This window comes from Ovis canadensis, chromosome 16 (assembly GCF_042477335.2).
Source record: "Ovis canadensis isolate MfBH-ARS-UI-01 breed Bighorn chromosome 16, ARS-UI_OviCan_v2, whole genome shotgun sequence".
NCBI lineage: Eukaryota > Metazoa > Chordata > Mammalia > Artiodactyla > Bovidae > Ovis > Ovis canadensis.
This window is the reverse complement of record NC_091260.1, coordinates 51,779,203-51,793,039: the sequence shown is the minus strand read 5'-3', so window position 1 is coordinate 51,793,039 and position 13,837 is coordinate 51,779,203. Positions and strand designations below refer to the sequence as shown.

At 38.7% G+C, this 13,837-nt stretch overlaps 1 protein-coding gene across 7 annotated transcripts in view; it reads left to right on the top strand.

Moving 5' to 3' along the window:
- Window positions 1-13,837, top strand: part of SPEF2 (sperm flagellar 2) — a 203,552-nt gene that overhangs the window by 22,258 nt on the left and 167,457 nt on the right. For all 7 annotated transcript variants that reach the window (XR_011249554.1, XM_069555868.1, XM_069555870.1 and 4 more), the window contains exons 5-6: window positions 1,162-1,226; window positions 5,446-5,632. Coding sequence is in view for 5 of the 7 variants with exons in the window: in XM_069555868.1 (XP_069411969.1) it covers window positions 1,162-1,226; window positions 5,446-5,632 (252 nt within the window). In the remaining 2 variants the exon portion in view is untranslated. The remainder of the gene's footprint in view (window positions 1-1,161; window positions 1,227-5,445; window positions 5,633-13,837) is intronic.

Sequence of the window (13,837 nt, the reverse complement as noted above, 5' to 3'; positions counted from 1 at the left end):
CCCATGTTGCACTGTCTTTCTATGAGTCCTAGAAATGTTAAGCAATTTGCTTGCTCTCATTATATTTAGATTTAATATATACTATTGATAAATATTTTATTACTTACAATTATCAGTCATCCATATAGGATACAATCTCATTATATTTCATAGGGGAGCAGTACTATCTGTACATTTTGATACTAATTCCTGGAATCTATACTTCATGCTACTATAACGATTGTTATTGATATTCTCCCCTTTAACTTAAGAAAATAGCTACCATTTATTCATCATCTGCTATATGTCAGGGTGTGGGCTGGGCACTTCACATTGTCTTGAATTTGTAAACAACTCTCTAAGTATGGTATTGCTTTCCCCATTTTTTGGATAAGGAAACTGAGGCTCAGAAAACTGGCATGTTTTATCCAAGTTCACAATGCTGATAAAGCAAAGATTGGCAGGTCACTCTGATGTCTAAATCCATTGCATTTGATTTTAACGCATTTAATTTTTAATATTAAAATCCTATAGTTAGAGTCTAAATATATTACCCACAGAGGCTTTTTTCTGACCCCATTTAAATAAAAATATTTCTTATGTTTCCTTGACTTGATTAAAGTTTATGAAAAAGGATTTGCAGTAGGCAGATCAGCTAAAATTAATTTTCCAACAGCAAATTCATAGTGCATATAGGAGTACACAAGAAGTGTTTAAAACACCCAAGATAATTTTTGAAGAAATATTTATATCCAAAAAATGCTTCAGTTCAGTTCAGTCGCTCAGTCGTATCCGACTCTTTGCGACCTCATGACTGCAGCATGCCAGGCCTTCCTGTCCATCACCAACTCCTGGAATTATTCTCATTTAAAATGATTGTAATTAAAAATGCACATCCTAACTTTTTGATAATCTTTTTTCTTATTAAATGCCTTTTTATGTACTGTCAGAGCTAGAATCGTGAACTGAATAATTCAGATTAGGCAATTTTCACCTTCTTTTAGGTACCTTTAGCCTACACTAAAAGTAACAAATTAGAATAGAATAATATTCTAGAATATTTAGAAATCCTAACTAGCTTGAATTATTAGTACATATCACTTTTATAAATTTGAATGAAAGTGATAAATGAAAAAGTTTCAATATATCTAGAGGTAAAAAATTAATGAATTTTCTTTAAAGGATGTGGCCAATGAAATTAAGAAGTTTGAAGCATTAATAAAAAAGGATCTCCAGGCAAAAGAAAGGTGAGATAAAATTATTTTAATAATCAAAAATTTGATTTTCTTTAAAAAAGTTCATTTTACTTTAACTTTTGAATATTTAGAAACAGTTTACCTGAAGTAGCTATTCCAAGGATGTTTTCACTTTGTAGAGTCTTCATTGAGAGAGTATATTAAGGAAGATAAATGAGATAAAATTCAGATTAGTTGTTCATTAAAAATTTTGTAAATATCAAGAAGGCAAGTGGCTATCATTATTCATTTACATTTTTTACTGTACTGCCTTTATTAGACTCTAGTTGCTCTCACCTTGCATCCTCAGCATTTAGCACAGGGACCAGCAATAAAGAACTGCTGAATGAGTGCTGACAAAATATCACTAAGAGTTTCAGTGGGTTCTTTACAGAAAGCTGCTGGTTAATGGGCTTCTTTTGCCTAAAGATAAAGATCTCCTCCCCTTTTGTTTCCTATCAGGGGTCACTGACTCACAGAAAACAACTAATGAGGGACTGCACATATGGAAGCAACTTGAATGCTTCTGCATTTTTTCATGGAAGCTATCCAAAGTCTACTCATTTACATTTTATAGAATAGGAAATAAATCTCTATTAAGGAAGAAAATTAAACACAAATTATATACTTCAGTTCCATATTAATATTTCTGAAGAAAGGGAATAGAGTCAAATGAAGTGGAATAAGATTAAGCTGAAAGAAGAAATGGTGAGGAAGTCAGGTGTGAATGAAAATGAAGCAGAATGAAGAATGTATGTGTTAACTGCCTTTCCTCCTTCCTTCTGCAGAAACTCCTGATGCCCTACACTAAGCCCTGCTCATGTTTATCTGTACTTCCCTGACTCCTAAAATAACCACAGCCCAAGCCCACTCTCCCCTGCAGCTGCCATCTGAACCCCAGCACACCCTCCCTGACCTTGGCCCATGAAATCACTCCATTTCTTTCAACTCTTCCACTCATCTCACCAGTCTCATGCTCTGGAGTGACAAACGGATGGTGTCTACCAAAATGACCATCTTAAAATATTGAAAAACTTTTAGTGAATGGCATTCTCTGTAGCTCTACCTTCCACTCCTTTCTTGGGACCCCTTGATTTCCACACAGTTAACAACCAGGATTAACACCAAGCATGCCAACATCTTCCACTCCCTACATCAGCATCTATTTGGATTAATTAATCTCATCACCATGTCAGTGGTTAAATATTTGAAAGATCATACCCACACAAACTTTCACTCTGATCTTCACTGCTTTCCCAGCCTGTTCTGAATTTAGACCTCTAAGGTAGCTTTGAAACCTGGAAACCAGAGGGGTTGAATTAGATGGGTGTATTCTTCTCTCCGGAGAAGGCAATGGCACCCCACTCCAGTACTCATGCCTGGAAAATCCCATGGATGGAGGAGCCTGGTGGGCTGCAGTCCATGGGGTCGCTAAGAGTCAGACATGACTGAGTGACTTCACTTTCACTTTTCACTTTCATGCATTGGAGAAGGAAATGGCAACCCACTCCAGTGTTCTTGCCTGGAGAATCCCAGGGACAGGGGAGCCTGCTGGGCTGCCGTCTATGGGGTCGCACAGAGTCAGACATGACTGAAGGGACTTAGCAGCAGAAGCAGCAGCATTCTTCTCTCTCTTGTAACAGAAATTAGAATGTAAGCAGCCAAGGGTATGTGTTGTTGCCCCAAGGTTATCAAGGACTGAATCTTCCCTTTCGTTTCACTGTCCTGAAATGCGGCTTTTGTCTTTAGAGTCACATTCACAATGTAAGATAGCTTCTAGGCCCCTGGCCATTTGACCCATGTTCCAGTATCAGAAAGGAGGATAGGCAAAAAGTACATGCTAATTTGCTTCAGTCATGTTCACTCTTTGCAGCCCCATGGACTGCACCCCGCCAGGCTCCTCTGTCCATGGGATTCTCCAGGCAAGAATACTGGATTGGGTGGCCATGTCCTCCTCCAGGGGATCTTTCTGATCCAGGGATTGAACCCACATCTCATTATGTTTCTTGCATTGGCGGGTGGGTTCTTCACCACTAGCACCACCTGGGAAGCCCCAGGCATAAAGTGGATATCTCCAATCTAAAATAGTTCTTTATACCAGCCTTCCCAGAATGCCCACATAACAATTCTGCATATACCTTATTGGCCAGAATTCAGTTACATGGCCATAATCTAGCAGAATGGGAGACTGGGAACTGTAGTCTTCATCTGAGGATGTTGTTTCCCTGAATAAAATGGGCTCTGCTTTGAAGGAAAAGGGAGGGAAATAGCAGTGTCTGTCTCAAGTCCTTTCTCTGCAGAAACCCCCACTTGGTCTTGCCAGAGATTTACTACCAGGGCCCTTGAGATATGAACACACTCACTTCTCAAGGCAGAAGGATAGTGCCTGGGGTCCCTGGAGTCCCTGGACCGGTCACCTCTGATTGTGAGCAGCCCCAGCGGTGACTCCAAATCCCTTCCAGTACACTTCACAAAGGGCATTTCCTCTGATGGACCCCCAGATAAAAAAATGCTGGGAGGCACTGGCCTAGAGCAAACTTTTAAAGAAACAAAAAAGCTATGGTACATTATGGCCTTTCTTAATCCCTGTTATTGACCATTACTTCTTTAGTTCATTCTGAATCCTTAGCTTAGAATCAAGCATGTTCTGGACTCTTTCAGAAATTTCACACTACTTGATGGCAGAAAGCACTAAAATCATCTTTTAGGGTGACCTAAGGAGCAATTTCTGCAGCTGCCCCTTTCAAAGCCTGCTCCCAAAACACTTTCTCCTGGATGTCACTTCAAAGTCTGTCGTTTCTTTTGTGAAAGGATGAAGTGAATGCTCAGTGAGAGCAATGCAAGAACGACCGTTGCTGCTTTTCCCCCACATATACTCTTTATTTTTTAAAACAAATAGTAAATGCCACCTGCTCTTTTGTCCTTTGTTTCTTTTCTGAGGCTGTCGACTGCTGTAACTTGACATTTGGATTCATAGATTTACATTAGTTTCCTTCTAACAACTGCTTTTTAGCACACACGCATGAATTTGACCAAGGTTCCTATCACTAATAATTCACACTCATACAATTACTAACTCTATGGAGGCTTGGCAAACAGATATAAAGTAAGCATAATTATTGCCCTCAAGAAACCCACATCTCATAAAATGAATATTTATTCAAGAAAATATCATGTAACTTTCTTCAGGCCTTGATTGGCATAAGACAGAAGATGGGTGTATGTATGTATGGTTGGATAGACTGATTGATGAACAAAGGAGAATCAATATCTTAAGTATATTGGTAGCAGCCAAACACAATGTTAAGGGAGACCTATTAACCCATGCTCAATGTAAGGCAGACCTTTAAACACCACACTTAAGTAAAAATATAATAATTTTGATGAAGGATCTAAAAAAGTTATGCTACACTTTCATAAATTAATATTAAATTCATAAATTAATATTCATAAGTATTAATTATACTAAATCTTAGTAAATAAAGTTAAAATTTGTCTTTGATCTTCCTGAGGCTTTGCTAGCTACACAATTTCTGCTGAATGACTCTCAGTTGACCGAATACAATCAAAGGTTGAGCACCTGCTGATAAAATAACCAGAATTTCAATGTGTAATTTTTAAAAATTGTATTATACTTGCAGTGCTTCTTAGCATATGATTTGAAATTTAGCAAACATCATCTACATGTCAGTACTGTGAGGCATGGGTACATAGAAAAGTAAAATAGTATACTTTTCTTCTGTGCTCAGACTTCAGCTGGAAGCAGCAAATATAGAAATAATGAACTATAATAAAATATGATCTGTGCCATAAATATGTGATTATTACATAGAACTAATTATAATTTAAGAATTTTGATTCAACTATGTAAATGGGTTTGCTCTTTGATTTAATAAAACTGTATATACTCAGATTAGGAAAGAACATGTGTGATTATTACTTTGTTAAACATGAATTAACTATGCTTTCATAAAAACACTTCTGTCAATATGAGAATTGATGACTGTTTAATCCCTGAATACCATAATAATGTTTCCCTGTCTTTTGAATAATATTATAAGTTATATTTTAAATAGAACACTGAAGTTCTAATATCTGCCTTAATGCTTGTATTAATAAATGAACAGAGCACCCAAGGGAGCCGTCCTCTGAGGTCTTCCTCTATAGTCACAAGTAGTGGTGTGTGATTGAGTTGTATTTTCAAATCTAAATAAAAACTATTGTCCTTTAGTGCATCCAAGACTTCTCTAGATACAGCAGGCCAGACAACCGCTGATTTGTTAAACACTTATTCAGATGATGACTACATTAAAAAAATCCAAAAACGCCTTGAAGAAGATGCTTTTGCACGAGAGCAAAGGGAGAAAAGACGGCGGAGACTCTTAATGGATCAGTTAATAGCTCATGAAGCCCAAGAGGTAAGATGTTTCATTATTGATTAAATAAAAGTGCTGGAAATTTTTACAAAGTATAGTCTTTTATACACTCTTATGTATATTTTCTGTATGTATCATATGCTACTCTGAATCAGCATTTCATCTTTACACCATGACAGCAAATACACTCAGGAAAAAAACTACATCAAACACTTAGCAAAGACTCTAAAATCTGATGATGCTTATACAACATTGTGAATTTACTTAATTGTACACTGAATTGTACATTTGAAAATGGTTGAAATGGTAAATTTTATATTACATATATTTTACCACAGTAAAAAAATGCTGACAAAATAGGAATCTAAAAGTTATGGCAACCATGTATATCTGTTGTTACTTTTAGAGGGAGAAGAGAACTTTTTGTCCCAGGTTTACTGAGGTATAATTGACAAATAAAAATTGTATATATTTAAAGTATATAATTGTGTTTTGATATATGTATGCATTGTGAAATGATTACCATAATCAAACTGATTAGCACACCCATCACCTTAACAACAACAAAAAAATGTTACCATTTTTGTGTGTGTGTTTGGTGAAAATACTTAAGATCTACTTTTGTAAATTCAACTTTTTTAGATTCCACATTTAGTAAGATTATGTAATATTTGTCTCTCTGTGTCTGGCTTATTTTTCTTGGCATAATGTTCTCCAGGTTTAAACATATTATCACAGATGATAAGATTTTCTTCTTTTTTAAGATTGATCATATTCTATATATGCATGCATATGTACTAAGTTGCTTCATTTGTGTCTGACTCTTTGTGACCCTATGGACCATAGCCACAGTGAGTTGTCATGTCCTCGTCCAGGGGATCTTCCCAACCTAGGGATTGAATCCACATCTCTTATGCCTCCTGCATTGGCAGGCAGGTTCTTTACCACTAGTGCCACCTGGAAAGCTCATTCTAGATATAAATATATACATATATATATATATTTATGTGTGTGTATATGTATATATAATATTTATATATAAAGAAAATGTGACATGCATATCTATACTCACTTAAGTGTCCATTCATCCACCAATGGACACTTAGATTGTTTCTGTATCATGGTCATTGTGAATAGTGCTGCAGTGAACATAGGGTTGCAAACATCTCTTTGAGATACTAATTTCATCTCCTTTCATTTCCATTGGATATATACCCAGAAGTAGGATTTCAGGGTCATATGATAATTCTATTTTTAATTTTCTTTTTTTTTTCTTTGTTGGCAAAGTAATGTCTCTGCTTTTTATTTTTATTTTTATTTTTTTTTAAATTTTAAAATCTTTAATTCTTACATGCATTCCCAAACATGAACCCCCGCTATACTATTTTCCACAGTGGCTGTACCAGTTTACATTCCCACCAACAGTTTACAAGGGTTAAACTTGTAACACTTGTTGTCTCATTTTTGTTTTATGTTTTTTGATAATAGCTATTCTAACAGAGATTTGCAACAGTGCCCAATTGTGGATATGACTGGTGATGAAAGTAAAGTCCGATGCTGTAAGGAACAATATTGCATAGGAACCTGGAATGTTAGGTCCATAAATCAAGATATATTAGAAGTGTTCAAGCAAGAGATGCCAAGAGTGATCATCGACATTTCAAGAATCAGTGAACTCAAACATACTGGAATGGGTGAATTTAATACATATGACCATTATATTTACTACTGTGAGCAAGAATCCCTTAGAAGAAATGGAGTAGCCCTCATAGTCAAAAAAAGAGTCTGAAATACAGTACTTGGGTGCAAACTCAAAATAGACAGCATGATCTCTGTTCTTTTCCAAGGCAAACCATTCAACATCACAGTAATGCAAGTCTGTGCCTCAACCAGAAGAAGCTGAATGGTTCTATGAAGACCTACAAGACCTTCTAGAACTAACACCCAAAAAAGATCTCCTTTTCATCATGGGGGAATGGAATGCCAAAGTAGGAAGTCAAGAGATACCTGGAGTAACAGGCAAAATTGGCCTTGGAGTACATAATGAAGCAGAGAAAAAGGCTAACAGAGTTTTGCCAAGGGAAAGCACTGGTCATAGCAAACACCCTCTTCCAACAACACAAGGAAAGACTATACACATGGACATCACCCTATGTTCAATACCGAAATCAGATTGATTATATTCTTTGCAGCCAAAAATGGAGAAGCTGTATACAGTCAGCAAAAACAAGGCCGGGAGCTGACTGTGCTTCAGATCATGAACTCCTTATTGCCGAATTCAGACTTATATTGAAGAAAGTAGAGAAAATCACTAGGTCATTCAAGTATCACCTAAATCATATCCGTTCTGATTATACAATGGAAGTGACAAATATATTCAAGGGATTAGATCTTATAGAGTGCCTGAAGAACTATGGACAGAGGTTCATGACATTGTACAGGAGGCAGTGATCAGACCATCACCAAGAAAAAGAAATGCAAAAAGGAAAAATAGTTGTCTGAGGAGGCATTACAAATAGCTTAGAAAAGAAGAGAAGCTAAAGGCAGAGGAAAGCAAAGATATATCCATTTGAATGCAGAGTTCCAAAGAATAGAAAGGAAACATAAGAAAGCCTTCCTAAGTGATCAATGCAAAGAAAGAGAGGAAAACAATAGAATGGGAAAGACTAAAGATCCCTTCAAGAAAATTAGAGATACCAAGGGAACGTTTCATGCAAAGATGGGCACAGTAAAATTGGACAGAAATGGTATGGACCTAACAAAAGCAGACGATATTAGGAAGAGGTGGCAACAATACACAGAAGAACTATACAAAAAAGACCTTCATGACCCAGATAACCACTATGGTGTGATCACTCACCTAGAGCCAGACATTCTGGAATGTGAAGTCAAGTGGGCCTTAGGAAACATGACTACAAACAAAGCTGGTGGAAATGATGGCATTTCAGTTGAGCTATTTCAAATCCTAAAAGATGATGCTGAGAAAGTGCTGCACTCAATATGCCAGCAAATTTGGAAAACTCAGCAGTGGCCACAGGACTGGAAAAGGTCAGTTTTCATTCCAATCCCAAAGAAAGGCAATGCCAAAGAATGCTCAAACTACTGCACAATTGCACTCATCTGACACACTAGTAAACTAATGCTCAAAATTCTCCAAGCCAGGCTTCAGCAATACTTGAACCTTGAACTCCCAGATGTTCAAGCTGGTTTTAGAAGAGGCAGAGGAAGCAGAGATCAAATTGCCAACATCTGCTGGATCATGGAAAAAGCAAGAGAGTTCAGAAAAACATCTATTTCTGCTTTATTGACTACGCCAAAGCCTTTGACTGTGTGGATCGCAATAAACTGTGGAAAATTCCTCAAGAGAAGGGAATACCAGACAACCTGACCTGCCTCTTGAGAAACCTATATGCAGGTCAGGAAGCAACAGTTAGAACTGGACATGGAACAACAGACTGGTTCCAAATAGGAAAAGGAGCATGTCAAGGCTGTATATTGTCAGCCTGCTTATTTAACTTATATGCAGAGTACATCATGAGAAACGCTGGGCTGGAAGAAGCACAAGCTGGAATCAAGATTGCCGAGAGAAATATCAATAACCTCAGATATGCAGATGACACCACACTTATGGCAGAAAGTGAAGAGGAACTAAAAAGCCTCTTGATGAAAGTGAAAGAGGAGAATGAAAAAGTTGGCTTAAAGCTCAACATTCAGAAAACGAAGATCATGGCATCTGGTCCTATCACTTCATGGGAAATAGATGGGGAAACGGTGGAAACAGTGTCAGACTTTATATTTTTGGGCTCCAAAATCACTGTAGATGGTGACTGCAGCCATGAAACTAAAAGACGCTTACTCCTTGGAAGGAAAGTTATGACCAACCTAGACAGCATATTAAAAAGCAGAGACATTACTTTGCCAACAAAGGTCCGTCTAGTCAAGGCTTATGGTTTCTCCAGTGGTCATGTATGGATGTGAGAGTTGGACTGTGAAGAAAGCTGAGTGCCAAAAAATTGATACTTTTGAACTGTGATGTTGGAGAAGACTCTTGAGAGTCCCTTGGAGTGCAAGGAAATCCAACCAGTGCATCCTAAAGGAGATCAGTCCTGGGTGTTCATTGGAAGGACTGATGCTATAGCTGAAACTCCAATACTTTGGCGACCTCATGCAAAGGGTTGACTCATTGGAAAAGACCCTGATGCTAGGAGGGATTGGGGGCAGGAAGAAAAGGGGATGAAAGAGGATGAGATGGCTGGATTGCATTATCAACTCGATGGACATGAGTTTGAGTGAACTCCAGGAGTTGGTGATGGACATGGAGGCCTGGTGTGCTGTGATTCATGGGGTCGCAAAGATTCAGGGAAGACTGAGCAACTGAACTGAACTGAACTGAAGATCACTGCAGATGGTGACTAAAGCCATGAAATTAAAAGACCCTTGCTCCTTGGAAGAAAAGCTATGATAAATATAGATAGCATATGAAAAAGCAGAGACATTACTTTACTCTCAGAGGTCTGTCTGGTCAAAGCTGTGGTTTTTCCAGTAGTCGTGTATGGATGTGAGAGTTGGACTGTGTAGAATGCAGAGCGTGGAAGAATTGATGCTTTTGAAGTGTGGTTTTGGAGAAGACTCTTGAGAGTCCCTTGGACTGCAAGGAGATCCAACCAGTCCATCCTAAAGGAAATCAGTCCTGAATATTCATTGGAAGGACTGATGCGAAGCTGAAACTCCAGTACTTTGGCCATCTGATGTGAAGAACTGACTCCTTGTAACAGACCCTGATGCTGGGAAAGGTTGCAGGCAAGAAGAGAGGGGGATGACAGAGGATGAGATGGTTAGATGGCATCACTGAGTCAATGGACATGAATTTGAGCAAGCCCCAGGCGTTGGTGATGGACAGGGAAGCCTGGTACGCTGCAGTCCTTTGGGTCGCAAAGAGTTAGACACGACCTGGCAACTAAACTGAACTTATTCTAACAGATGGTTTTGATTTGCATCATCTGATGATTAGGAATGTTGATCACCTTTCCATATACCTGTTGGCCATTTGTTTGTCTTCTTTTAAGAAATGTCTTTTCAGGTCCTTTGACCATTTTTAAATCTGGCCATTTGGTTTTTGGCTAGCGAGTTGTTTGAGTTCCTTGTATATTTTGGATATTAGCCAACATGTATGGTTTGCAAATAGTAATCTCCCCTATCTTGTAGGTTGCCTCTTCACTCTTTTAATTGTCTACTTTGCTGTGCAAAGTTTTTTCTTTTTTAATATCCAAATCCATGTATCTATTTTTACTTTTATTGCCTGTGCTTTTAGGGTCAGATTAAAAAATTAATTGCCTAGACCAATGTCAGGATGTGTTTTTCCCTATATTATGCTTCTGTTAGTTTTATAGTTTTTGATCTTATGTGTAAGTCTCTAAACCATTTTGAATTGATTTTTATACATGGTATGAAATGAGGGTATAGTACCATTCTATTGCATGTGGATATCCAGTTTTCCCAGAACCATGTGTTATAGAGACATCCTTCCTCCATTGTGTAGCCTTGGAGTACTGAAGCTTTGTAAATTATTTTGAAATCAGGAAGCTTGATATTCTTCTTACTCAAAACTGGTTTGGCTCTTTGGAGTCTTTTCTGGCTCCAAATGAATGTTAGGATTGTTTTTGTATTTCTGTAAAAAATGCCATTGGAATTTGGTTAGGAATTGCATTGTACCTGTAGATCACTTTAGGTATTATGAACATTTCAACGTTATTAGTTTTTCAAATCCATGAGCAACTTTTTCATTTATTTATATCTTCTTCATCACTACAAACAAAGCTAGTGGAGGTGATGGAATTCCAGTTGAGCTATTTCAAATCCTGAAAGATGATGCTGAGAAAGTGCTGCACTCAATATGCCAGCAAATTTGGAAAACTCAGCAGTGGCCACAGGACTGGAAAAGGTCAGTTTTCATTCCAATCCCAAAGAAAGGCAATGCCAAAGAATGCTCAAACTACTGCACAATTGCACTCATCTCACATGCTAGTAATGTTCAAAATTCTCCAAGCCAGGCTTCAGCAATACTTGAACCGTGAGCTCCCAGATGTTCAAGCTGGTTTTAGAAGAGGCAGAGGAAGCAGAGATCAAATTGCCAACATCTGCTGGATCATGGAAAAAGCAAGAGAGTTCCAGAAAAATATCTATTTCTGCTTTATTGACTACGCCAAAGCCTTTGACTGTGTGGATCACAATAAACTGTGGAAAATTCCTCAAGAGAAGGGAATACCAGACAACCTGACCTGCCTCTTGAGAAACCTATATGCAGGTCAGGAAGCAACAGTTAGAACTGGACATGGAACAACAGACTGGTTCCAAATAGGAAAAGGAGCATGTCAAGGCTGTATATTGTCAGCCTGCTTATTTAACTTATATGCAGAGTACATCATGAGAAACGCTGGGCTGGAAGAAGCACAAGCTGGAAACAAGATTGCCAGGAGAAATATCAATAACCTCAGATATGCAGATGACACCACACTTATGGCAGAAAGTGAAGAGGAACTAAAAAGCCTCTTGATGAAAGTGAAAGAGGAGAGTGAAAAAGTTGGCTTAAAGCTCAACATTCAGAAAACGAAGATCATGGCATCTGGTCCTATCACTTCATGGGAAATAGATGGGGAAACAGTGGAAACAGTGTCAGATTTTATTTTGGGGGGCTCCAAAATCACTGTAGATGGTGACTGCAGCCATGAAATTAAAAGACGCTTACTCCTTGGAATAAAGGTTACGACCAACGTAGATAGCATATTCAAAAGCAGAGACATTACTTTGCTAGCTAAGGTCCATCCAGTCAAAGCTATGATTTTTCCAGTAGTCATGTATGGATGTGAGAGTTGGACTGTGAAGAAGGCTGAGAGCAGAAGAATTGATGCTTTTGAACTGTGGTGTTGGAGAAGACTCTTGACAGTCCCTTGGACTGCAAGGAGATCCAACCAGTCCATTCTGAAGGAGATCAGCCCTGGGATTTCTTTGGAAGAAATGATGCTAAAGCTAAAACTCCAGTACTTTGTCTATCTCATGTGAAGAGTTGACTCATTGGAAAAGAGTTTGATGCTGGGAGGGATTGGGGGCAGGAGGAGAAGGGGATGACCGAGGATGAGATGGCTGGATGGCATCACTGACTATGGACATGAGTTTGAGTGAACTCCGGGAGTTGGTGATGGACAGGGAGGCCTGGCATGCTGCGATTCATGGGGTCACAAAGAGTTGGACACCACTGAGCGACTGAGCTGAACTGAACTAGGTGATTTGATTCAGCTATGGATTGAGAATCACTGATCAACTCTTACATTGAACACATATTTACTGGATCTCTTCTATGCTCTGCGAACTTGTCCTAGGCCTAGGATACAACAGTGAACAAGAATAAGAAAAAACCTGCTCTTACAGAGCTTGCTGTTTGAGGGGGATCTGTAAACAACCAACTACATTGGAGTGTGGAGGTGCAATGAAAGTGAGGAGAGGGAAGTCCAGCTCTGTCCTGCCTCAGAGGCTTTTTCTAGAGTAGGAGAGCACAGAAGCATGAGGGAGGGTTGAAGTTAGACAGTTGAAGGTGGTGGTGGTTCTGGGTATAGTGTGAGGAGTTAGTTTCCAGCAGAGGTAGAGATGGTGGAAGGTAAAGTGTGTCTTCAGAGAGAATATTGCATGGATGGCTCAGGGCTTTTAGCAAATTAAATGTTATCTGGCAGGAGTCCCCAGAGGCCAAGCCATCAGAGGCCTTATAAGCTGCAAAGAGGGAAATAGGATACTTTATCCTGAGTGCAAAGGGGAACAAGAGTGACAAGGCCAGACTGACATTTAGGAAGGTCAGTCTGGCTTCACTTTTAAAAATAGATGGCAGGAGGGATGACCAAGTTATAGCTGTTTCTGTAATCCAGGTAAGGAATTATTCCAGTTTACATTTAGGGTAGTGGCAGTAGTGATGGACAGGAGTGGCTTCAGGAGTTATTTGAGAAGTAAAATCGATGAGAATAACTGACTCATTAGACATGGAGGAGTGAAAAGTGGGATGAGAAGCCAGGTGTCTGGCGTGGGCAGCCGAGTGCGTGGAGGAGTCATTAGCTATGATACAGAAGATGGTAGGAAGAACAGACGGGGAGCAAGGTGATTCAGATTGTGAATGTAAGTAGGACAAATCTGTGGGTCTGAAATATGAAAGACCATTTGAAGGCACTTCTTTTATTCACCTAATTACATCTGATCCACTCAGTG